This window comes from Passer montanus, unplaced genomic scaffold (genome assembly GCF_014805655.1).
Source record: "Passer montanus isolate IOZ18808 unplaced genomic scaffold, ASM1480565v1 scaffold179, whole genome shotgun sequence".
In the NCBI taxonomy this organism is placed as follows: domain Eukaryota; kingdom Metazoa; phylum Chordata; class Aves; order Passeriformes; family Passeridae; genus Passer; species Passer montanus.
The window spans coordinates 582,237-608,680 of record NW_024365270.1 but is presented as its reverse complement, the minus strand read 5'-3'; the positions used below and the strand labels follow the sequence as shown (position 1 = coordinate 608,680).

At 56.2% G+C, this 26,444-nt stretch overlaps 1 protein-coding gene across 1 annotated transcript; it reads right to left on the bottom strand.

The window, feature by feature from the left end:
- Positions 1-929: 929 nt before the first annotated feature.
- Positions 930-21,445, bottom strand: MLLT6 (MLLT6, PHD finger containing). The gene is made up of 20 exons (XM_039704625.1): positions 21,266-21,445; positions 18,292-18,371; positions 17,720-17,774; positions 17,151-17,260; positions 16,359-16,462; positions 15,898-15,991; positions 15,445-15,549; positions 15,007-15,105; positions 13,794-13,968; positions 12,587-13,180; positions 11,511-11,692; positions 10,855-10,972; positions 8,370-8,436; positions 7,857-7,999; positions 7,442-7,630; positions 7,181-7,269; positions 6,525-6,862; positions 5,996-6,104; positions 4,328-4,645; positions 930-4,050 (listed from the first exon to the last, which is right to left on the bottom strand). The coding sequence occupies exons 1-20, from the start codon at positions 21,372-21,374 to the stop codon at positions 4,006-4,008; spliced, it is 3,123 nt and encodes a 1,040-aa protein (XP_039560559.1). The 5' UTR covers positions 21,375-21,445; the 3' UTR covers positions 930-4,005.
- Positions 21,446-26,444: the final 4,999 nt, after the last annotated feature.

Here is a 26,444-nt window from a genome sequence, read left to right as displayed (position 1 = left end):
CGGGTCCCAGTGCCGTTGCCGGTCCCGGTGCCGGTCCCAGTGCCGGTGCCGGGTCCCGCTCCCAGTCATGGTGCCCGATCCCGCTCCGGTTCTCTCTCCCAGTGAGCGATCCTGGTCCCCATTCCCAGCGCTGGTCCCGGTCCCGGTGCTCCATCCCAGTGCCGGTCCCGGCTCCCGATCCCGGTCCCAGTCACGATTCCCGATCCCACTGCACGGTCCCGGTGCCACTCCCAGTGCCCCGCTCCCGGCCCAGTGCTCGATCCCAGTGCAGGGTCCCAGTTCCCAGTCCCGGTTCTGGCTCCCGGTCCCAGTTGCCATTCCCAGTTCCCATTCCCAGTGCCCACTGCCCCACATCCCAGTCTCTCCTGATCCCGGTGCCGCTCCCTTTCCCAGGCACAACACCTGGCTCAGGAGCACGTCCCCCCTTCTCCGTGCCTCAGTTTCCCCCCTGGAGCTCCCCGGGCCTTCAGCATCGGCCCTGGGAATTCCAGGAATCCTGGCTGGGAGAGCTTTTCCAGTGGGAATTCTTGGAATCCTGGCTGTGAGAACTTTTCCAGTGGGAATTCTCGGAATCCTGGCTGGGAGTGGCTTTTCCCATGGCTCCAAACCCGATTTTGGGCAGGAAAGGGGCCAAAGCAGGGGCAGCATGAGCCAGTGGATTTGAGGCTTCCAGGGAATAAATCTTTGGAAAAAAGGAGGATTCAGGAGCTGCTCACCAGCACAGCAGGAGGATTTGGGATTTAATGGGGGCCATCATTGGGGTTTTTTTTGGGAAAACCCTCCTTTTCCCAGTCATTCCCACCTCCTGCATCCTGGGACCATCCCTGGCTTGGGATTCCTCCACACATTCCCAGCACCGGGCAGGGAATTCCCATTCCCATTTAAATTTGCCCCCCTTATCTTTATTAAAAACCTCCTCACAATTAATATTAATATTATTTATTAAAGACCAGTCAAGCAGCGTGAAAAAAATATATCTTAGCTACATTACCTTAAATTGCCAAAAATATACACATTTTTCTCTTTCATTTAATATTTAAAAAACAAAAACAAAACCAAAAAACAAAACTAAAACCAAATAAAATAAAGAAAAAACCACAAAAGGACACATGCAACGATCCTAAATGAGAGCATCAAAACGGGTAAAGAAACCTACCCCAGTGCAACTGAAACACGGATCATCTTTAGCTTTTCCTTTTTCTCCTTTCTCTTCCCCCTGCTCTCCCATTTTCTTTTTCCCACAGGGATTCACCTGGAATTTCCCAGCTCTCTCTCCTAGCTCTGCCCAAGGGACATTTGGGGTGGCTGGAGGTGACAATTCCTGGGGTTGGGAGCCTTTGGAAGGTTGGGCACAGGGAGAAGTGTAAGTGCTTTCTGTCTGTGATCCCAAATCCTGGAATTCCTGGGGAGCCGGAGGGATCCACCTCTGGGAATTCCTGGATCCAGCTCTGGGAATTCCCGGAGATCCAGAGGGATCCAACTCCCCTGGTTGTGATCCTGCCTAAAAACTCCCAAATTCCAGGATTTCCTTCCTCTTCCAAAGCCTGGGCTCCCCAGCATTCCCGCAGGAGCCAATTCCAGCATTTCCAGCCTCTGGATTCACCCCGAAGTGCCTCTCACTGACCCCTTTGGTGTCCTGGGCTTGTCCAGGGATTTGGGCACCGACCCCAAATCGGGGGCGATCCCAACACGGATTTTGGGTTTCCTGGGGGATCAATTCCCTTCCCAGCCCCTCTCCCTGCTCCTTGCACCTTCCAGATCCCCAGGAATTTTGGATTTTAGAAGCATTGGGACATTTGGGCACAACTTTGGGGTCTTTGGGGTTGCAAATGGGGCAGGAGGCCATGGGCAGCACTGCAGGGATTTGGGATTTGCGATAAAAAGCAAAAAATACAATAAAATACAATAAAATACAATACAATAAAATAAAATAAAATAAAATAAAATAAACCCCAACTCCTGGCCACACCCAGCTGGCAGAGCCCACTGCCCATCCTCCCTCTGGCTCAAAGCCGGGATTTGGCTGTTCCCAAATCCCAAGGATCTGCGGGATGACAGGCGTAGCCACCCCACACCAAAACAGGCTGGGGACAGCCCCGAAATTCCGCATTTTAGCCCAAATTTGGGACTAAATTTTCTTTCACCATCGCTGCCAAGCCTGAGGCTTCTCAGGAGGGAGTTGGGGGTGACCCCTGGGGTCGCTGTGCCAGGGGTGTCCCCGTGCCAGGAGGATTTTGGGTGGCACCTCCAGGGGTGCCAAGGGAGGGGGAAGACCTAGCTTGGGGTGGGGGGAAAAAGAGAAAAATCCAAAGGAATTTCAAAGTGCAAGAAGGGAATTGTGCCGGAGCGGGTTTGGGGACGGGGATCCCAAAGGATGGGGCTCCCCAACAGCTTCCTAAGCTCGTTATAACTTCTGGATAGATAAATCCCATTATATATTTAATATATATTTCTATTTCTGAGCAGCCAGCAGCTCTGCCCAGTTCAGAGCTCCAAGCTGGGAGCAGAAAGGGTTTGGTATTATTTTTTTCTCTGTTTTTTTTTTTTTTTAGACAACCTTCATGGTGTGAATTTTAGAAAAAAAAAAAAAAAACAAATAAAATAAAATAAAATAAGTGTTAAAAAAAGGAAATTCAGTGGAGGATTTTTGCCAGCACGATCAGCGCAGCCCCACTGCTGATAACGGGAATAGTGCAAAGCAGGAAGGGCAGTGGGGATGTGCTGAACACGGCTCAAAGGTCCCAAAATTTGGGATTTGGGGCTCTCCCAAAGGAGTTTCCGTCAGCTGGAGCATTCCCAGGAGCTCCGGATGTACCCAGGGATGAGGGAAGGAGGGGCATTGGTGCGTTTGGTGCTGGTGGTCCCCTTCCCAGAGCTGCCTGACTGTCCTTCCTTCCATCCTTCCTTCCATCCATCCATCCATCCATCCATCCATCCATCCATCCATCCATCCCAGCTCAGAGGAAGTCGATTCCCAGTGGATATTCCAGGCTGAAGATGGAATCAAGGTCAAAAGGTGGAGAGCGATGGAAGTTCTGCCATCCTGGGCTCAGGACTGGGGTCACTGTCCCATTCCTTGGAGATCCCTCTTCCCAGGACCAGTGGAGGAACGTGGTTTTGTGGGAATGATCTGTGGTGGGCGGGAAAACGCAGGGACCGGATTGGGAATTCTCCTCCCCACAAAGATTTTCATCTCCAAACTCAGTTCCAGGAATCCTCTCCCAGGCCCAGGAGCTCCTTCTGACGTTGGACAACCCCGGCTGTGGCCCCTTTTCTAGCTGAGATATCGGCCTTTGGGAATTCTGGGAGGGAAGGACAGCGCCACCCCTCCGGCAGCTGGCACAGGTGACAACGTCCTCCCAGGTGGTGCCACCTCTGTCCATCCTCATCCATCTGTCCTTCCAGGCTGGATCAGCCTCCAGTTGGAGCAAAGCCCAGTGGGAAAAGCAGGGAGACCTTAGCCTGGGAATTCTTCTGGGTGTCCCCACCTGGGCACGGCTACCATGTCCTCCCCTGGCAGTGCCACATCCACTGCTGGCTCTGGGGACACTGCCAGGTGCCACCATGTCCCTTCTCCAACAGTGCCACATCCAGGGCCGCATCCTTGGGCACTGCCCAAGTGCCACCACGTCATCCCCTGGCAGTGCCACACCCAGGGTCACATTCTTGGCCACCTCCAGGTGCCACCACGTCCTCCCCTGGCAGTGCCACACCCAGGGTCACATCCTTGGCCACCTCCAGGTGCCACCACTTCCTTCCCCAAGGCTCTGGGGGGTCTCTGGTGCCCCGGGGGCTCCCCACGCTCCCGGCAGGATCCTCTGGAGTTCCCTCCGGCACGCGGAGCAGGGGACAGGTGATGCCACCCTCGCTCCTGGTGGCACCGGGGCCTGGTGACGCCGCTGTGGCTCCCAAGGCTCCTCCTGGGCCGCTCCCGGGAGCGCCGGTGCGCGGGGAAGCCGCGGTCCCCAGGAGAGGATTGGCTGCGGGCTGGGGGCCGGGGGGCTCCTAGCCCTTGTCCTGCGCCAGGGGAGCGCCCTTGTCACCCAGGGGCTGCGGGGACAAACGGGGACACGGCTGGATCAGGGGGGACACGGACTGCGGGGACGGGAACTGGGGGGATGGGGATTGATTGGGGGGACTGGGACTGGGGGACAAGGACCGGAGGAGGAAGGAATTGCGTCCTTCCCCAGCTGTCCCCAGCTGTCCTCAGGCTGTGCCCAGACTACCCCCACGCTGTCCCCAGCCTGTCCCCACCCTGTCCCCATCCCACCCCAGCCCGTCCCAGCCTGTCCCAGCCTGTCCCCAGCCGTGCCAGCCCCGTACCCACCGTTCCCTTTGGAGTGCCTCCGTCGGGCTGCAGGCTCAGGAAGGGGTTGGGGGCCATGGCCGGCCCCGAGCCCAGCGGGGGGGTGGCCTGGGGGGCCAGCAGGGCCCCGCCGGGGTTCAGCTGCTGCGGGGACAGCGAGGCCAGCAGGGAGCCACCGCTGGGCGCGGCCGAGGTCAGCAGCGCGCTGGGGCTGGGGTGCAGCGGGGCCGAGGTGGCGGCCAGCAGGGACAGCTGGGACGAGCCCGACATCTGCAGCCGCTGCAGCTCCCGTTTCTGCTGGATCTGCTGCATCATCTGGAACACCAGCGCCTGCTGCTCCTGCAGGAACGGCCGGGACATGGCTCAGAGCGGGGACAAAAACGGGACAGAGCGGGGACAATGCCCTCAGCAGAGGGGACAGAGTGGGGACAGAGAGGGGACAGAGCAGGGACAATGCCCTCAGCTGGAGGGGACAGAGAGGGGATAGAGCAGGGACAGAGCAGGGACAGAGTGGAGACAGAGAGTTCTGACACAAATCCCCCACAGTTCCAACCCATCAATGCAGCAAGTTCAAATCTGTGGAATTCACCACCCCGAAATCCCAAACTGGCTCTGAATTCCTTCCTGAATTCCAGGTGAGCAGGCTCAGGGCTCACCTGCATCCCGAGGGATGCCCTGAAATCCGGGAAAACTTCCCTGAAATCTGGGAAAACCGCAGGAATCGCTATGGCAACCATCGACCCTCGAGGCAGCCAGAGCTGCCATTGTCCTGTCCCCGTGGGTGACACGGTGGCATCAGCTGCCCTTGGAAACTGGCTTTTCCCGGGATATAAAAATAGCCTGACCCAGAAATGCATCCAGAGCAGTGGGCTGGGCTCCTGGGTGGAACAGGCACGGCCCAGCCCGGGGACAGCGCTGCTGGCACTCCCGTGTCACCCTGGGCAGGGTGGGGACAGTGCCGAGGTCTCTGCAGGGCCAGGGGCTGGGGTCTGCCACCTCAGGACCTGTTTGCCACCTCTCCACCTCCATTCCCAGGACAGGGCGTGCAGGCAGGGAGCCAAGAACGCCGGAGCAGCTGCCTGGGCCTTTCGGTGCCCCCAAAACCCTGAGCCACCCTCGGTGCCCCCCAGCACCTCCACTCCCCGTGTGAACGTGCACAGGCACGGCTGAGCTGCCTGGGATTGAAACAATTCGGGTTTTATCTCTGTCTAACCCCCAGCAGGATCCTTGGCACGTTCTGCCTCTCCCCTGGGCCCGGGGCCAGCCCAGGATCCAGCAGGATTTGCATCCTGGGATCCATGGGATTTCCATCCCTGGATGACTCCAGGAGGGAACAGCTCTCCTGATTTCCCCCTCCCGATTTCCTGGAGCTCCCACCTTCTCACCCCCCAGGATGTGGCAAACTCAGATTAAACTTCTTCCCTTTGGTACAAAAAGAGCCGAAATTCCAACTCCCCTCCCCAGGAGCTGCCACACTCCCTGCCTGGAGCTTTGCTCCTTGGGATTTGGGATGCTCCCCATCCCAAATTCCCAAACCAGTTCGGAATTCCCTCACCCAGCCCACGGTGGGTTCAGCCTCAAAAGGCTCAGAGGATTTGGGGACAGGAGGGACCCTCTGGTTTTAATTTCAGATTTTCCTCTGTGCTCTGAGCTTTTCCCAGCACCACCACCCTGCCCTCCCTCCCTCACCGGGTTAAGCGGCTGGGAAGTCAGGAGCTGCTGCAGCTGCTGCAGCTGCTGCTCGTGCTGCTGCAGGACGTGCCGCTGCTGCTCCGTCAGGGGGCTCAGGCTGGCCACGCTGCGGGAACACAGAGACACAGGAGATAAAGAGATTTCCTTCCATGCCCAGCAGCATCCCAGGTGCAGGAGTGAGGGAGGAGCACGTTTGTGAGAAGCACATTTGGCAGGAGCTGGGAAATGCCTTGGCTGAACTCTGCAGCTCTCTGGGGGAACACGCCGCAGGTAAATCCACCAGGAATACAGGGATAATTCCACAGCTTGTGAGGGACAAGGGGTCCAGTTTAGTGGCTGCTAAAATTCCTGCTGGCCCCCTTCCTGCGGACACAACGCCTGGCATCACCTGGGAACACCGGGCACTAAGCCAGGCTCCCCCGTGCTTGGGGACAGCTCTCCAGAGCGGTCAGCATGGCCAGAGCCACTCCCTCCCTCCCCCCCGGAGCTGAACTGGGCTGGAGAGGGCAGGGCTGCCCATTCTCACCTGCTCAGGCTGGTGGAGAGCTGCAGGGCCGGGGGCGCGCTGGGAGGCTGCGCGGGCTGCGCTCCGTTCAGGCTCCCCAGGATCCCGTTGAGGGGCATCTGCTGGGCTCCGGCCAGGCTGCCCAGCAGGCCGTCCACCATGGGCACCGCCGAGAGGCCGTGGCTGGCCCCCGAGGCTGCGGCCAGCCCCCCGCCTGCCACCCGGGCCAGGCCGTTCACCTGCTGCGCCCCGGGCAGGGGCAGCGAGGCAGGGCTGGGCTGCAGCATGGGCAGGGGCGGGGGCGTGCTGTGGAAGGACAGGGAGGAGCTGCTCCTGCTGGGACAGCCCGAGTGAGGGTCCTGGGGGAGAAACGGACACAGAGCATCGGGCTGGGGCGGCTGCTCGGGGCAGCTGGGGGTGGCAAGGGGGGGTCGGGTGGCTCGAGGGGTCCCAGAACTCAGAGGGGTCTCAGAGCTCGGGTCCAGCCCTGCTGGATGTCCAGGATCACCTGGAGGCGCTCTCAGCTACTCTACCCAGCCCTCGGGCACCGCAGGGGGAACCTGATCTCTGAGCCTGGGCTAGCAGGCTTTATCAGCTGGCTACTGAGCCCCGGGGCTGCTGCGCTGCCCCTGTCCCAGGCCCTGCCCGGCCGCTGGCGGCCGCAGGGGCCGCTGTACCTCAGAGGATGTGGAGAGCGAGTTCTCAATGCCGAAGCTGTTCTTGCACGGCGGGCTCTTGCTGAGGCTCAGGGAGTCACCGGTGCAGACTGGGAGGGGAGAGGGGCGAGGGAGCAGAGTCAGGGTTGGACCCTGAGGTGGCCGTGGGGCAGAGCCTGCCTGCTGTGACCCCTCAGCCACCCCTGGGGCACAGGGACACGTGCCTGGGTGCCCTCAGCCCCGGAGCCCTCAGCCCTGGAGCCCTCAGCCCCGGTGCCTCACCGCTGGCGGGCAGGATGTACTGGGCCTGGCTGCCCGGGCCGTTGCTGCTGGTGACCACGGGGAAGGGGACAGACAGCTGGACATTGAGCAGCTGCAGCCGCTCCTTCTTGGCCGTCAGTGTCATGATCTGCTCCTGCAGCCGCTGGTTCTCCTTCTGCAGTGAGTGCAGCGCCTTCAGCATCTCCACAACTGCGGGGGGGAAAGGGAGGAAAGAGGAAAGGGGATCACAGGATTCACAACCAAAGCCCAGAGAGGGACGGACCAGCCCCACAGCGCTGCCCCAGCTCCTCCCCCTGGCCCACACTGGGGCTGTCCCCACCCGGCTCTGCTTCCCCCCGGGCAGAATCCCAAAATCCCAGCGGGTCCCTCCCCGAGAGCCCCGGGAGCTGCCCCACCGCCCCCCGGCCGCACTCACTGTTCACCCCGGCCTCGCCGTTGCCCTGCTTCTCCAGGAGCTGCTCGATGTTGGGGGTGGCCTGCGGGACATTGTCCAGCTGCCCGCTGCTGCTGCACGACACAGTCTGGTCGAAGAGGGTCGGCAGGCTGCTGATGGGGGACCTGGGGGTGCCGGGGGCGTCAGGGGGCCCTGTTCTGCTCGCGTTCCATTCCCGCTCCATTCCCTGCTCTATCCCTGCTCCATTCCCTGCTCCATTCCCTGCTCCATTCCTGCTCCCATCGTCCTCTGCCTGGCCCCAGCAGCCACAGCCCCCCAGGCTGAGGCTCCTGTGCTGCGCTTCAGGTGAGCCCCAGGTGAGCTCAGTCCTGGCTGGGGCTGGGAAAGCAAACCTGGGCCATCCCATCCCATCCCATCCCATCCCATCCCATCCCATCCCACACCCCAAGGAGCGGGGCAGGAGCTGTTTCCGTCCCCCCCAGGCTGTCCCCATGGTGTCCCCATGGTGTCCCCGCTGTCCCCTGGGACACTCACATGGAGGACAGGCTCTCCTGCGGGGATGTCCCTCGGCAGCCGAAGCCGCAATCCTCCAGGTCGGGCTCTGCGCGGGGACAGGGACAGAGGGGCCGGGGTCAGCGACGCCCGGCACGGCCGGAGCCCGGTGAGTGCCCGGTGAGCGCCCGGTGGGGGGCACCGGGTGGTACCGGGCAGCACCAGCACCGAGTGGTACCGGGGAGCACCGAGGGGCACCAAGTGGTTCCGAGCGGCACCAGAACCGAGCGATACCGGAAAGCACCGAACCGCACCGAGCAGCACCGAACGGGACCGGGCAGCACCGAGCGGGACCGGGCAGCACCGAGCGCCCCGGGCAGCACCGAGCGGGACCGGGCAGCACCGAGCGCACCGAGCAGCGCCGAACGGGACCGGGCAGCACCGAGCGCCCCGGGCAGCACCGAACGGGACCGGGCAGCACCGAGCGGGACCGGGCAGCACCGAGCGGGACCGGGCAGCACCGAGCGCACCGAGCAGCGCCGCCCCGCGCAGCGCAGCGCGGCCCCGGCGGCGCCGCCCCCGGCAGCAGCGGCTGGCACAGCCTGGCACCGCCTGGCACCTCGGCACGGCCGGGGCGGTCACCCCGGCAAGGTCACCCCGGCCCGCTCTGCCCCCTCCGCGCCGGGCCAGGCGGAGCTTTGCAAAGCCTGGAGCCGGTTTTCCCGGGATGGGGCCGCAGGGAGGGAGGGACAAATCCCGTGCCAGCCCTGCCCCCGGCCCCGGCTGGATCCGGTAATCCCGGGGGATCGGCTGTCACTGCGCAGGGACTGACATAATCAGGCTGCAGCAGAGCTTCAAGGTCAGCCGGGATTGAGGATCCTTCCCCCAAAGCCGGCCCGGGATCCTGGAGGCTTCCAGGTGCTCCCTAAGGAGCTTCGAGGGAATCATGGAATGGTTCGGGTGGAAAAGCCCTCCAAGGTCAGGAGGGCAATCATTAACCCAGCCCGGCCCTGTCCCCAAGTGCCACATCCATGCGGTTTGGAACATTTCCAGGGATGGGGACTTGTTCCAGTGCCTGACCACCCTTTCAATGAGGAAATTCCCCAAATATCCAACCCAAACCTCCCCTGGCCCAGCCTGAGGCCGTTCCCGCTCCTCCTGTCCCCATTCCCTGGGAGCAGAGCCTGACCCCCCCGGCTGTCCCCTCATGTCAGGGACTTGTGCAGAACCACAAGATCCCCCCGATCCCCCTTTTCTCCAGGATAAACATTCCCAGCTCCCTCAGCCACTCCTGGCACTCCAAACCCTTCCCCGGCCATGTTCCAGCCCCTCCATGTCCTTCTTGGGAAGATCCCAAAACTGCCCCCAGGATGTGAGATGTGCCCTCAGCAGTGCCCAGCTCAGCTTTGGCATCCAGAACCTTCCTCCAAAGTCATCCCTGTGCCCCAGGAAATCTGGGATGGGGCTGCTGTGCACATGTGCAGGATATCTGCCATTCCAAGGGTAATCCAGGATAAATCCCACATTTATCTTCTCATCCCTGGAACACTCCCTCCCCTCGCCCTGGGCCTTGTCAGATGTGGTGGCTCCAGCCCCAGCTGCCTCCCTGCCCCTCCTCTCCTTCCCCACACATTCCCACGTGCAGGAATGCCGGGAATCTCCTGCAGGGAATGCCAGGATTCCCAGCGGGATGCCCGGAGCAGGGATTTCCTATTGCTGGGAATGAGCAAATCCAGCTGGGGCCCGGCAGCTCCTCCAGACACAGCCGGGGGATCCTGGCTCCCTCATCCTCTCGGGAATGTCCTACTGGGACACTCTTCCAGGCAGGAATAATCCATGTTATATCCATAATTCCTGGATGTGGCCAGAATCTCCCAGTACAAGATCCTGGAGCAGCTTCCAGTGCTGGAATTGGCCCCAGGAGAGCTGGAGAGGGGCTTGGGACCAGGGACAGGACAGAGGGAATGAGTTTAAACTGGGATAGGGCAGGGATAGATGGAGTTTGGGAAGGAATTCCTCCCTGTGAGGGTGGGGAGGGGCTGGGATGGAATTCCCAGAGAAGCTTGGCTGATCCCTCCCTGGAAGTGTCCAAGGGCAGCTTAGAGCACTCTGGGATAATGGGAGGTGTCCCTGCCCATGGATGATCTTTAGGGTCTTTAGGGACACCCATTCCCCAGGAACATCCAATTCTCCAGGAACACCCATCATCCAGGGCCACCCATCGTCCAGGGCCACCCATCATCACCCAGGGACACTCATGATCCCGAGATACCGATTCTCCAGGGACACTCATTTTCCAGGGACACTCATTATCCAGGGACATTCATTCTCCTGGAACACCCAATTCTCCAGGGACATTCCCGAGGTGCTGCTGGCAAATGCGCCGACCCTGTCCTGTCCCCGTGGCAGCCCTGGCTGCCACCCCGAGGCAGAGCAGCTGGAAAAGCTGGAATGCAGCGGTGGCCTCCTGTCCTGGCGGGAGAGCCCTCGGGAATGCCAACTCGGACATACCTGGGAGCTCACGTACCTGCCCGGCTGCTCTCCGGCTGGCTCAGGAGGGGGTTCAGGGACAGCCCAGACGTCAGCGGGCTCCCGAAAATGTGCGAGGAAGGGAGGCTGAAGGTGGAACCCGCCAGGGAAAACACCTGCACAGGAAACAGGGAAATGTCCTCGTTACGGCAGCTCTTCCCAGCTCCTGTGTTAAAAATATCTCCTGGAAGTCTGGTGAGAGGCTTGGCACATTCCCAGTGCTGGCTGGGAGCCCTGGGAATGGTGTGGATCCAATTGCTCTTCCCGGTGGAAGTGCTCCTAATCCCGACTGTCCCCAATCCCGACTGTTCCCAATCCCAACTGTCCCCATTCCAAACTGTCCCCAATCCCGACTGCCCCCAATCCCGACTGTCTGCAATCCCAACTGTCCCCAATCCCAACTGTTCCCTGAGTGTTCTCACTGCTGAGTGTTCCCATTCCTGACTGTCCCCATTCCCAACTGTTCCCTGTCCTGAGTGTTCTCATTCCTGACTGTTCGCGTTCCCAATTGTTCCCATTCCTGACCGTCCCCATTCCCAAGTGTCCCCATTCCCAGCTGTCCCCATTCCCAACTGTCCCCAGTCCCGACCGACATTCCCCATTCCCGACGTTCCCCATTCCCGCACGTCCCCAGTCCCGAATCCTGGGTCTCACCTGCGTGGTGGAGCCGGCGGAGGAGGAGGATGCGGGGATGGAGCTGGCGAAGGGCGAGCGGCTGAGCTGGGGCAGCGCGGCGCCGCCCTGGTGCGGGAGCAGCCCCGAGGGCAGCGGCGTGCTGCAGACGGCCCGCAGCGCCGCGCCCAGCGGGATCGGGTCCTTGTTGCTCGTGTAGATCCCTGCGGGAGCGAGATGCCAACTTATCCTGCCTCTCCCCAGGGAGGGATTCCAATTTATCCCACTAATCCACAGGGAGAGGAGATTCCTTCTTATCCCGCCTCTCCCAAGGGAGAGATTCCTTCTGATCCCGCCCTTCCCCAGGGAGAGGAGATTCCTTCTGATCCTGCTTCTCCCAAGCGTTATTGGAGCCACCACTTCCTCCTCTTTTCCCCCCTCTCTCCCTTCCTCCCTGTCACACTTCTCCAACGGGTTATGGAACCACCATTCCGTCCCCTCCTCCCTTCTCCCAAGGGTCAGGGAGCCACAACTCCCTCCTCAATTCCTGCTCCAAAGGGTCAGGCAGCCGCCATTCCCTCCTCACCTTTCCCCTCTGGAAGCAGCGGGAAGGGATGGGGAACACTCAGGAATGGGAACACACAGACAGGGAATAGTCTGAAGAGGGAACACTCAGGATTGGGAACACTCGGGATTGAGTGTCAGAGCCCCTCCTCTCCTGGCTGCCTTAACCCCTTCCTGTCCCATGTACCAGCTGTCCCCAGCCCAGCATCCCTTCCCAATCCAGGAAGGAAATTGAACCACTCCAGAGAGTCCCTAATTTGGGGTCATGGAATATTCCCCTTTATCCACCTGGGAATTCAGCTCTGGCTGGGCAAGTTGGAGCAGAAAGGGTTTGGGATGTTCCCAGCTCAGATCTGCACCCCAAATTTCAGGAAGCTGATCCAGGGGAGACTTCCAGGGTAAAGGTGGGGATGGAACAGGATGTGGATTTTTATGGATTCAAAGGACAGAACCCTCTGCAGGCAGGTCTGGACATGGCTAAATGTGCTGGAAAAGGCTGGAAAATTCTGTTCAGGAGACCTGAGCACACCTGAATCCCTCAAGAGGGAACCCACCTGAGCCCAGCAGCGGCGACTCCATGCTGAGGCTGGGCAGACTCCCGGGGTGGCTGAAGCTCCGGGAAGAATTCCCAACGCTGGAGCTGACGAGGGATCCCCCGGAGAAGGGAGAGGAGGAGGTGGAGGTGGACCCAGCCAGCTGGGCCCCCAAAACCTCTTTGCCTTTGCCTGCCTTGGGCCTGCCGGGGCCGTGCTTGTTCTTCTTGCTGCCCTTGTGCTTCTTCTCCTTGAGCACCTCTCCCTCCTCGGCGCCCAGCGACGGCATCCGCTTGTGGCCGCCCCCGGTGGCGCCCGCCGTGCCACCTGTGCCGCCACCTGAAGGGCCACCAAGGGTGCTGGAGGCTTTGTAGTCCACGGGGGAGGCGTCGCGGGCTCGCGGCTGGCCCACAGCCGAGGTGGAGAAGCGCATGATGGAGCCAAAGCCGGAGAAGATGACCTTCTGCTCGAAGACGTCGGCCTTGGGGCCCTCAGAGAGCGGCGAGCAGTGTGAGCTGGAGCTGGAGCTGGCGGCCTTGCGGAACTTCTCGTCCTCCTGCTCCAGCTTGGGGAAGGGCGCGAAGTCCTGGGAGCCGGGCAGGCCGCAGGAGGAGCCTGGGGACACGCGGGGTAGGGGAGGGGTCCTGGTGCTTCATCGCTCTCCTCCTCCTCCTTCATCGCTCTGCTCTTCTCCTTCATCCTTCCCCTCTGCCTCCTCCATCCCGCTCCTCTTCCCTGTCCCTCATTGCTCTCCTCTTCCTCATCCTCTTCCTCCTCCTTCATCGCTCTGCTCTTCTCCTTCATCCTTCCCCTCTGCCTCCTCCATCCCGCTCCTCTTCCCTGTCCCTCATTGCTCTCCTCTTCCTCATCCTCTTCCTCCTCCTTCATCGCTCTGCTCTTCTCCTTCATCCTTCCCCTCTGCCTCCTCCATCCCGCTCCTCTTCCCTGTCCCTCATTGCTCTCCTCTTCCTTCTCCTCTTCCTCCTCCTTCATCACTCTCCTTTTCTCCTTCATCCCTCTCCTCTTCCTCCTCCTTCCTTCCTCCCCTCTTTCCCCTTTCCCCTCCTCCTTCCTCTCCCTCCTCCTTCTCCTCTTCCTCCTCCTTCATTCCTCTCTTTTCTCCCTCACCCCTATCCTCTTCTTCCTTCATTCCTCTTCTCTTCCTCCTCCATCCCTCTCCTCTCTCCTTCCTCCCTCTCCCTCTCCTCCTCCTCCTCCTGCCCCTCACCGGCCGCCTGGAAGGCTCCTCCGGGCGGGGTGGATCCGAAGCCTCCGGAGCTTTTCCCGCTTCCCGTCTTCTTCCCCTTGTGGCTGCTGCCGTGGCTCGAGGATTTCCTGCCCTTGGCCTCTGCCCTGGCCACCTCCGAGCTCTCCTTGGTGGCCTCATGGTGGCCACTGGAGCCCTGGCAGGGGACAGACACGGGCGTGACCCCAGGAGCCAGAGCTGGCTGCAGCCGGGGCTCCTTTTCCTGATTTTCCCTATTTTCCCCCTCCGGAGCAGGAATTTTCTCATCCTCAGGATGGGACTGGAGATTCCCCATGGGAATTTCCAGGGAGTTTCCTCATCCTCGGGATGGGACAGGAGATTCCCTGGGATCCCTGCAGCCATCCCAAAGCTCCAGCAGGGAATATTTCCAGGGGTTGGAGCAGCACCAGATGTTCCCAAATTCCAGCTGAGGAATTCCCTCCAGGGGAGACAGGAGGGTGAAGAACCCGGGCAGATGCCAGGAAATCCAGGATTTCAGGATGACAGGGAGAATTGTGGGACTTCAGCAGGGGGGAGAGAGGGATGAACCCAAACCCAGATCCCTCAAGTCCCAAATCCCTTCAAATCCAGAGCTGAGGGCTCCAAATTCACCAGTTTTGGGTAACATTACAACCAAAATTTAAAATATTCCTGTAATTATGGGATGGCCCAAAATGTGGGACCTTCCTGACATCCCTGACCCCGGCCAAGCCCTCCTTGGGATAAATCCTGGGATCCAAACCCATCCCTGGATTTAATCCCCCGACAGCTGCAGGCGCCAGATGTGCCCGGAATTTGAAGGGATGGGAACAGGGGAACTGCGGGGGGAGAGCAGCGGGAATTGGGATTTTCTCCCGCCAGCCCCAGATGTGTGAGTTAAACCCTCCTGGATTTATGGGCTCGGTGGGAGTGTGGAAATCATCCTGATTTTTCCTCGGGAAGGGAAGGGGAGGTGGAAATGGCCCGATGAGAATGCTCTTTTCCCAGTTTTCTGGGTTGATTTTCCTGCCCCTTTTTCCTGTTTTCTGGGTTAATTTTCCTGCCTCTTTTCCCTGTTTTTTGGTGGATTTTCCTGCCCTTTTCCCAGTTTTCTGGGTGGATTTTCTTGCCTCTTTTCCCTGGTTTTTTTTTTGGGTGGATTTTCCTGCCCTTTCCCATTTTCCTGGTGGATTTTCCCACCCCATGGCCCCAGTACCTTCTCGGCAGCCACGGCCACGGGTGCTGGGGGGAGGCTGCTGGGGGACTCCGGCCGCTTTTTGTGCTTCTGCTTCGGCCTCTCCTTGTCCTTGCGGCTCTGGAAAAAAAAACAAAACAGGAACCTCTGGAATGCTGGAATTCCCAGTGCTGGGAAGGGCAGCACCAGATCCCATAAAGAAATTTTAATAAATCCCCGTTCCAGCAGTTTTGCAGGAGCAGATCCCATAAAGAAATCCCTATTCCCATTGTTTTCCAGCACAGATCCCATTAAAAAAATACAAATAAATCCCCATTCCTACAGCTCTCCAGTGGCAGATCCCATAAGGAAGTCCAAATAAATCCCTATTCCTGCAGTTTTCCAGCACCAGATCCCATAAACAAATCCCATTAGTTTTGGGAATTTGTGGAATTTGGGGGATTTGAGGGATTTTCTGACCTTTTTTGGCCGCTCGTGGTGGGACAGGTGCTTCTCCTGGGCTGGGGACGCCGAGCGGCTCCTCCTGCCCGGGAGGAAGGAGCTGCTCCCGGAATGGCGCGAGGTCTGGGGGAAAACGGGAGCGAAATGGGGAAAAAAGGGGAAAAACAGGAAAAAAACAGAAGGAAAAGGGGAAAGGGAAGAGGGAAAAGGGGAAGAAAAATAAATGAAAATTCCCTAAATAAATGAAAAGTCCCAAAATAAATGAAAGTTCCCTAAATAAATCAAATCCACCAAATTGAATAAAAATTCCTGAAATCAATGAAAATTTCCTAAACAAATAAATAATTCTCTAAAGAAATAAAAATTGCCCTCAAGAAATAAAATTCCCAAAACAAATGAAATTCCCCAAATAAATAAAAGTTCCCTAAATAATTAGGAATTCCCGAAATCCCTGGAATTCCTGGATCTCACCATTTTGTTGAAGTGGTATTTGCAGTAGCCGCAGTATTTGACATTGTCAACCTCCAGCACCTCCTCCTCGCACAGGAGCCCGGCCATCTGCGCACTGATCCCGGGAAAACAGGGAAAACCCAGGAAAATCCAGGAATGTTGGCAGAAAAACAGTGAAAACCCAAGAAAATCAGTGGGAAAACAGGGGAAAAATTGAAAAATCAGCATGAAAACAAAACAAAACAAAAAAACCCAGGATAATTCCGTCAGATTCCACAGGTTCCAATGGAATTCCCAAACTCCAGGAACTCCCTGGAAAAACCTCCTGAGTGAGGAGGATGAAGAGGCAATTCCAGCCCTAAATAACCTTGTGGAGGGATCAACCCCAAACCCCACAACCCTCGGGGAAGGAGACCCCAAAGGCAGGGCAGGGAAGGAGCAGCTGGGGGCGCATTCCAGAGGAGAATTCCCGGGAATCTCACCAGGTGACGTGGAAGGCCTGGCGGCAGCCGTGGCGGTTGCAGGCCATGCAGGCCCCAGAGGCCGCCTTGCTCTCCCGGCCTTGCTCCTCGCAGATGTAGCAGGTCTGGGATGGGGGAAAAAAGTGGGAAAAGCCATTTTTCCCAAGAGGAAAAGCCTCCAGGAATTCCCAAATCTCATGGAATGGGTTGGGTTGGGAGGGGTTTTGGAGCTTGGCGAGTTCCAACTCTGCCTTCGCCGCCTTCTGCTCCTGTGAAGGAATTTCTGGGGTATCGAGGAAATTTTGAGGGATTTCTAAGATTCCAAGATATTCCTTGGTGGGATGCACAAAACTTCTCCCTTTTTCCCTAAAATCCCAACTGTCCCATTGGAACCAACATGGAATTCCATGGATCCAGCTGGCTCCAGTTGTTTCACCAAGAAATTCCTCAAACTCCATTTTTCTCCTCCAAAAACCCATCCAAACGGGGAGGATCCAACATGGAATTCCACAGATCCACTCATTCCACCAAGAAATTCCTCAGATTCCCATTTTCTCCCCCAAAACCCATCCAAATGTGGAGGAACCAACACGGAATTCCATGGATCCAGCTGACTCCAGTCGTTCCACCAAGAAATTCCTGAAATTCCATTGATTTGGGGAAGACCGATGGAGAAGACCAACAATTTCCTGGCAGATCCATGGATTTCCTTGGTTTTTAACAGAATCCGAGCAGCCGTGGGGTCAGGACAAACCAGGAAGGAGCCACGGGGAGGACGGGATGATCCTGAAATCCCGAAATCCCAGATTTTACCTTGTTGAAGCGGTCGTGGGGGACGTACTGGAGCACGATGGGCTCCATGGTGAGCACGTTGGCAAACTGCACCTCGGGGATGTACAGGGCACACACCACGTGGGCCCAGCCTGGAAAAGGAAGGGAAAATGGGAATTCAGTCCGGGAATCCAAAAAAAAACCTCCAGCCCAAAAAATCTCTATCCCAAAAAAACTACAACCCCAAAAAAACCCTTCATTCCACAAAAAAGCTTCATCCACATAAAAAACTCCATGCCAAAAACTTTTCATTCCAAAAAATTCTCGATCCCAAAGAAACCTCCACCCCAAAAAAATCTTCAGGAGAATCCCGCATGGAAAATCCTCTGGGATGGGACCTGGATCCCACCACAATCCCACAGATTGGGAAATTCCTGTGGGATCGACCCCAAAATCCCACAATTTTGAGCTCGTTTTGATGCCAACCCAAACTCAGGCAGGGAAAACAATCCTGTTTCTTGGAGGCTTGAAAAAGGAAATTTTTTGGGAAAAGGGGGAGGGTGGAATTTGGGATTTTCCAAGCGGGAATTCCGTGGCTGGGAGCTGCTCACCCCCGTTGTCCGTGCGCTTCAGGGCTCCGTCCTTGTGGGGACACAGCTCACACCTCTGGAAGGAAGAAAAAACACCAAAATTCACCTGAGTTCAGTGAGAAAATTCAGATTTCATCAGATTTAATCAACAAAACTTAAATTTCATCAATAAAATTCAAATTTCATCAATAAAAGTCAAATTGCATAAAATTTAATCTATAAATTCAAATTTCATCCATTTAATTCCAAGTTTAGGACCAGAAAATCCCCGATTTTTCCTCAAAAAGGAGCTGCTGCTAGAAAAAGGCCATGAGATGAGGATTGAGGTGGTTTTGGGGAAAAAAACACCTCAAAAAAAGCCCTAAAAAACGGATTTCAACCCTGAGGGTGAAGCTTTGCTTCTGGGGCTTTTTTAGGGCTGGTGTTAGGGGCTGTGGTTGAGGAGTAAAACCGAAAGTGGTGACTCAGAGTAAAAAAAAAATTTTGAGTTTTTATCTCTCTTTGCTCCTTCCTTCCGCCTCTCACGAACCCCAAAAATCTCGAAAAACCCCAAAAATCTTGAAGAACCCCATCCAGGATTTCTCCCTACTCACCACCCGGGCGGCTCTTTCCTGGGATTCACATTTCCTGCAGAACCAGGGGCCAGTGGGAACCTGGACAATTCCATAACAAGCTAGAAAAAAAGGAAAAAAAAAACAAATTAAACCATTTTTAAACAGGTTTATTTTTGATTTCTTGGGGATTTAAAAATGTTTGGAGCAGGCTGGAAATAAACAGGAGGAAAATCAGGGAGAAAAACAGGATCAGCACCAAGAAATCATGCAAAAAATGCAAAATAAAATAAAATAAAATAAAAATGTAAAATACTGACAAAACTATGGGTGGAAAATGGAGGCTCCAAGAAGGGGTTAAGGGCATTTATAAATTGTATTTTTAGTTCATTTTCTACTTTTTTCCCCTTGTTTCGGGTTTTTTTCTCCTCTTTGGGACACAATCTTCCCATCAAAAATTCAGGATATTCACAGGACCATCTCATGGGTAACAAGGGCTCTATAAATGAGTTAAGGACATTAATAATTTCTATTTTCAGCTCATATTCCGCATTTTCCCCTTGTTTTTCCCTGTTTTCTCCTGGCAGCCCCTGCTGGCTCCAGCTGAGCTCGTTCTTGGCGCTCAGCCCGAGCTAAAGATGGACCCGGGGCTTCCCGGGAATTTCACTCCCCCTGTTTACTTCCCAGTTTCCTTCCCTGTTTTACCCTATTTCTCCCTGATTTCCCCATTTTCCACTGCTTTTCCCCTGTTTCTTCCCTGTTTTTTACCATTTTCCTCTGGTTTTCCCCAGTTTTCCCTGTTTTCTCCTCTTTTTTCTCCCTGTTTATTTCCTGTTTTCTTCCTTGTTCTTCTCTGTGTTTTCCCTGTTTACTTCCTGCTTTTATTCCCCCTTTCCCTGGGCTTTTCCCCATTTTTGCCTATTTTTCTCCCTGTTTTCCCTGTTTATTTCCTGTTTTTTTCCCCAAGCAGGATGAGCCCCAGGGTTCATTTTTGGGGTTTGAGCTATTTGGGGAATAAAAACCTCCCCAAAGCCGCAGGGGCTGGGCCGGGCTCCAAAAGGGGAATCACCACATCCTGCAGGGCCCCCCAAAACCCCAAATAAACTCCTTGAGCTTCCCACAGGCGCAGACTGAGACCCGAACCAGGCTCAGAGACTTTTCCTGACCCTCTGGAGCTGCTCCTGCACCTCCGAAACTCTCCTTGAAAATCCAAAACTGTTCTTGAAGATCTGAAACTGTTCCTGACCCTTAAAAGTTGTTATTGAATATTTGGAGCTCAACCCGACACTCTGGAACTGTTCCTCACCCCTAAAAACTGTTCCTGACCCTCTGAAATTCTTCCTGCGCCTCTGGAACTCTTCTTGAAAATCCCAAACTCTTCCTGATGCTCTGAAACTGTTCTTGAAAATCTGAAACTGTTCCTGCCCCTCTGCAGCTGCTCCTGCACTGCTGAAACTCTTCTTGAAAATCCAAAACTCTTCTTGACCCTCTGGATCTGGTTTTGAAAATCCCAAACTCTTCCTGATGCTCTAGAACAGTTCTTGAAAATCTGAAACTGCTCCTGACCCTTGAAAACCATTCCTGACCCTCTGGAACTGCTCCTGTGCTTCTAAAACTCTTCTTGAAAATCCGAAACAGTTCCTGCCCCTCAAAAACTGTTCTTGAAGATTTGACACAGTTCCTGCCCCTCAAAAACTGTTCTTGAACAGCTGGAACTCTACCCGACACTCTGGAACTGCTCCTCACCCCTAAAAACTCTTCCTGAACCTCTGGAACTGTTCTTGAAAATCTGAAACTGCTCCTGCCCCCCTGGATCTGGTTTGGAAAATCCAGAACTCCTCCTGACGCTCTGGAACAGCTCCTGCCTCTCTCAAACTGTTCCTGACCCTCTGGAGCTGTTCTGGACACACGGACAGGGACAGGGATGGACACAAGGACAGGGATGGACACAGGGACAGGGATGGACACAGGGACAGGGGCAGGGATGGACACAGGGACAGGGACAGGGATGGACACAGGAACAGACACAGGAACAGTGGCAGGGATGGACACACAGACAGGGATGGACACAGGGACAGGGACGGACACACGGGCAGGGGCAGGGATGGACACAGGGACAGGGGCAGGGATGGACACAGGGATAGGGATGGACACAGGGACAGGGATGGATACAGGGACAGGGATGGACACAGGGATAGGGTTGGACACACGGACAAGGGCAGGGATGGACACACGGACAGAGCCGGACCCACGGACACCCAGAGCCAGGAGCGAGCACTGGGAACAAACGAGAGAGCAGGAAGAGCTGGAGATGCACCGGGCCAGGGATGGGATAAACAACACCCGGGACAGGAACGGGATAACAACACCCGAGACAGGAACGGGATAACAACACCCGGGCAAAGAGCGCGGCCCGGGCAGCCCGGAACCCTCGGCGCATTCCAAACAAACCGAGCAGGGACCGCCGCGCCCCCGCCGCCTCGAATACCGATTTTAATGCGGATTTGTTTTGTTCACCGAGCCGAGGACAAACTTTGCGGGCCCGCTACGGCGCGCTGGGGGCGGGCTCGGGGTCATTTAAAATGCAAATCGCCCGTGCCGCCGGGAGCGGCGGAGGCGGAGGAGGAGGAGGAGGAGGGCTGCCTTCCTCCCTCCCTCCCCTCGCAGGAGGCAGCTCCGGGCCCCGCCGCCCCCTCCCCTGCTTCCCCCCGACCCCCCGGGCCGGGCTGGGGGCGGCAGAGCCTCTTCCCACCCCGCTCAGCCGGGGGGGCACCGCCGAAACGCCCCCAAATCGCCACCCCGGGGGGCTCCGCCGCTGCCCCCGCCGTGTCCCCGCCGTGTCCCCGCCGTGTCCCCCCCGCGGCCGCGCCGCACCGGCGGCGACACCGTTATTCGGAACAATAGCGCTAAAACAAAGCGCCCCCCCCGCTCCGCCGCCGCCCCCATCCTCACCCCGCCCCGTCCCCGGGGGGTTTCGGGGGGCTCGGGGAGGGCTCGGGGGCCGCGCCGGGCTCACCTTGGTGCACGGCCACATTGCAGCCGTGGCCGTCGCAGTAGACGAGCGGGTTCTCCGCCCAGCCGCGCTCGTCGGAACACACACAGCAGCCTCCCACCATCTCCTTCATACTTCCAGGAGGGTTTCCTGCCCCCCCGCCTCCCTCTGCGCGCTCCTCCTCCTCCTCCCCCTCCTCCTCCTCCCCCTGCTCTCCCCGTGCTGGGGACACCGAGCCCGTGACCCGCAGTCCCCGAGCCCCGTCCCTGTCACCACCATGGCCCGGTGCCAGTCCCAGTTTGTCCCCGTGTCCCCCCCCCTCTCCCCGGTACATTCATGGCGGCGCCGCCCGCACGCTCCGGTAAAATTTGCGGTTCACGGATCTCGGCGCGGCCGGGCGGGCGGGTTTGAGCGCGGGTGATATTTTGGATTTTTTTTTTTTTTTTTTTTTAATCATTCCCCAACGCTTTGGAATGAGGATTTTGGGGTTTTTTTCCCCCTCCACTCCTGCGCCCGGCTGGGATCGCGCTGTGGGTGCGTTCCCGATGGAGCGCTCCGCGGGGATGAGCCGGCAGCGCTCCGTAAATCCCATTATCCCGAAATTCCCGGATCCCGGCTCCGCCAGCGCCACCGGCTGTCCTGGCCCGAGACTCCTCTGCAAAAGGGATTTTTTGCAGACTCCTCTGCAAAACCCCTTGGCACCTTGGGAAGGGGGAAAAATGTTCCTTCCCCCCTTGGGGGTTTGTGCGCGGCAGGAGGAGTGTATAGCGGGAAAGCAGGGAAATGGTCCTGGAATATCGGGAATATTTATTTATGGGATTGCGTGAGCAGGGAATGAGTGAAGAGGAAGGATTCTGAAATACAAGGAATATTTATTTATGGGATTATGCCTGCAGGAAACCAGTAAAGTGATCCTGAAATATTTATTGGAATATTTATTCATGGGGTTGCACCTGCGGGAAAGAAGAAGAGAGAAATTATCCTGAAATATTTGGAATATTTATTTATGGGATTGCACCTGCAGGGAATGAGTGAAAAGATCCTAAATATTTTGAATATTTATTTTTTGGGGGCTCTTTTGTCCCCCCCACCCCTTGCACTCCTGGAGAGTTTTGGGATGGATTCCCAGGCACAGCATTCCACCCCAAACACTCCAATCCCAAATCAGCCACAATTCCTGAGGATTTGGGGGATTTTCCCACCACTCTGGTCATCCTTCCTACTCTGAATATTCCATAATTTTACCGTTTCCCACTTAAATTACTCCAATCCCAACATCAGAATTCTCCTTTTCCTCAGTTTTTCTCATCTCAAAAACCTCTGGAATCTCAGCCTGGCCCATCCTGAGGTTTCTTTCAACCCAAACCCCAAAATTCCTTTTTTTTTACCCTTTTTGAGCTCCCCTCAAGTATTGCATCCACAATTTTCCCTTTATCCCAATCCCTGAAAATCCCTGCAGGGGCGGGAATTCACTCAACCTGAACTCCCTTGTTTCCAAAGATTTTCTCCCTTTTTTCCCTCCTTTTCCCCCTTTTCCTTTTATCTTTTGTGTTTTAGGAATTCTAGCCTTTGTGTCCTGGAGATTTGGGATTGTCCTGGGATCAAATTCGGGATCTCCTCCCATCCCTTGCCCATGGAGATCCTTGGACTTGAACTTTGAAAGGATTAAATTCGCATTTAATGCCATTTAAATGCCAATAAATTCCATTTGAATTCCAATAAATTCCGTTAAATTCCACTTAAATTAAAACAAATCCCAGTGCCCAGAGCCCGGTACGCAGTGCCCAATGCCTCATGCCCGGTGCCCGGTGCGCGGGGGCCGGGCCGGGCTGGGGTGAGCCCCGCAGTGCGGGCAGGAAGCGCCCGCGGCCCCTCGGGCCCGGAGCCGCATCCGGGGCTGCGGGGGCGCAGGAAATGGGGGGGGAGCGGGGAGAGAGGGGAGAGGGAGGGACGGGAGAGGGGAGAGGGGGAGTGCAGAGAGGGGAGAGGGGGAGTGGCCCCGGGCAGTGGGGGGACACGGGGGAACCTCCCGGGGGCACATCTGGAACCTCACCCGTCCCTCCATCCATCCCTGCCTTCCTCCATCCATCATCCATCCATCCATCCATCCATCATCCATCCATCCATCCATCCATCATCCATCCATCCATCCATCCATCATCCATGCATCCATCCATGGATTCCATCCCTCCTCTCTCAGGGCTGGAGATTTGGGCTTCTCCAGCCTGGCAAGGAGAAGCTCCAGGGACACCCCAGAGCCTTTCCAGGGCCTCAAGGAGCTCCAGGAGATCGGAGACGGCCTGAGGACAAGGATGGAGGGACAGCACCCAGGGAATGGCTGCCACTGCCACAGGGCAGGGCTGGGTGGGATTCTGGGCAGGAATTCCTGGCTGGGATGGAATTCCCAGAGCAGCCGTGGCTGCTCCGCCCCTGGAAGTGCCCCAGGCCAGGCTGGACGGGGTTTGGGCCACCTTGGGACAGGGGAGGTGGCCCTGCCATGGTGGGGATGGCACTGGAGAGGGTTTCAGGTCCCCTCCCACCCAAACCATTCCAGGATCCTTTGGTTTGGGAATTAATCACTGCTGAGTGACTAATTAATTAATTAATTAATCACAACTAGGCCCTTGGCAGACAAAAAGTGGCCAAATTCTGACATCTTTGAGGTTTCCCCCCAAAATTATGTGGACAAAGTCATTGGCACTGCTCTGGCATGGATCAGAACTAATTAATGAGTAATTAATGAGTGACACCAACCAGCTCAGCCCTGAGTCACATCCATCCTGACATTGAAATATTTTTTGGGGCTTTGAGAGCCGCAGGAATGGGAAATTTTGATGAAACCACCCAAAATTGGGGTGTGAAGGGGTTTGGGATGGGTTTGAGGATTCCCCAGGGGTGCTGAAACCAGCTCTAATTAAGCCTGACATTAATTTAATTAGTGGATAAATTAAAGCCATCGGTCCCGAGCAGGGTGTGGAGCAGTTGTGGCTCTGCTCTGCAGATTTTTGGGGTGATTTCCTAATTTAGACAAACCCTCCCCACTCTCCCCTTCCTCTGCTCCGCCCTGCCTCGGTGACAGCGGCGACACCAAAATAGCGATGGGACCTGAAACTGAAACCGAGATTTGCAGCACCAAGGCTCGGCTTCAAGGGATTTGTCAAGGGTCCGCTCTGCCGGGATGGATTTGGGGTTTTTTGGGGCGTTTTCTCCTTTTCTGCTGATGAGTTGTGGTGGCAGGGTGGGTGCGTTTCCCCCCGCGGGTGTTCCGTCACTTCAGTCACCTCAGGTGTCTTCACCAAATTTTAAAATAAATCTATTTACTTCTTTCATTTCCTTCCCAAATAAAGGATGTGAAGCGGCAAATCCCTCAGTCCCGGGACAGGGAATGTTTATTCGTGGGGTTGCACCTGCAGGAAAGGAGTAGAGACAAATTATCCTGAAATACTGGGAATTTTTATTGGTGGGATTACACCTGCAGGGAATGAGTGAAGAGAAGTGATCCTGAAATATTGGGAATATTTCTGTTTGGGATTGCACCTGCAGGAACCCAGTGAAGGGATCCTGAAATATTGGGAATAATTCTGTTTGGGATTGCACCTGCAGATATCAAAATCTACGTCACAACACCTTTGGGATATCCCAGAAAACTCCCCTTGCCTTGAACCCAGAACAAAACCCAGGAGAGGTTTCCGGGCCACGTTCCTCTTTTTATCGGGAATAAATTTATAGGATAAACTCTCATTTATCAGGAATTAGGAGAAGAAACCCCCTGGGAATTCTGTTCCAGCCCCATGGGCAGGTGGATCCCCCCGGGATCTGGGCTCGCTCCCAGGCAGCCGGGGACCTCTGCTGGGAGAAGCCTAAAAATGCCCTTTTTTCCCCCAAAATCGCGGTGGGAGAGAGGCCTGAGGGCGCCAGCAGCTCGTGTGTCCCTGTGTGTCCCTGCGGGTCCCCACAGCCCGCTGGCCCCGGGGCAGCAGGGGAAGGGAGGAACCTCCCGGAATTGGGAATAACCCCAGGAGACCGAGCTGATCCTACAGCTCATCCCAATGGGATCATCATCCTGCAGCTCAGCCCAGTGGGATCATCATCCTGCAGCTCATCCCAGCGGGATCCCGATCCTACAGCTCATCCCAATGGGATCATCATCCTGCAGCTCATCCCAGTGGGATTCCCATCCCGGAGCTCATTCCAATGGGATCCTACAGCTCATCCCAGTGGGATCCCCATCCTACAGCTCATCCCAGTGGGATCATCATCCTGCAGCTCATCCCAGTGGGATTCCCATCCTGCAGCTCATTCCAAGGGCAGCTCATCCCAGTGGGATTCCCATCCTACAGCTCATCCCAGTGGGATCCCTGTCCTGCAGACCATCCAGGATTCCCATTCTCCAGCTCATCCCAATGGGATCATCATCCTGCAGCTCATCACAGCGGGATCCCGATCCTACAGCTCATCCCAGTGGGATCCCCATCCTGGAGCTCATTCCAATGGGATCCTACAGCACATCCCGGTGGGATCCCTGTCCTGCAGACCATCCAGGATTCCCATTCTCCAGCTCATCCCAATGGGATGCTGCAGCTCATCCCACCAGGATCATCATTGCCCAGTTTCTTTTGGGATCATCGTTCCCCAGCTCATCCCAGGTTCCCATGTCCCAGCGCATCCCGATCCCTCCATGCATCCCGGGCTGGAGCTGGGAATTCCCTCAAAAAAGGGGAAATTTTAATTTTAAAAGGATAGGAATTTTTAATCCACAGCAATGGGAATTTTTAACTCAAAGAAATGGGAATTTTTAATCCAGAGGAGGAAATTTGGGATTTTCCATTACTTTTCCCATTTTTGTTTTGCTTTCCTCTGACCCCAACCAAAAAAGAACACAAGAGTGGATTTTATGACCAAAACCCCCAATTTTTTGCTCCTTTCACCCCCTTAAAGGGAATTTTGCTCCCTTTGGCTCTCCTGGAAGTCAAATTTTACCCCCAAACACCCCAGATTTGCTGATTTTCATCCCAAACCAAGCGAATCCAGCACAAAATGTACATTTTCTTTTATTTTTTAATTTATATTTCTTTTATTCCCTTTATTTCCACTGCAGCTCCACCCCCCTCACTCTATTTCTTACTTAAAGTTTATTTTTTTTTATTCTTTGGTAGCTTAAATTCCCTCAAACACCTCAAAATCGAAGCAAGAATTACCATAA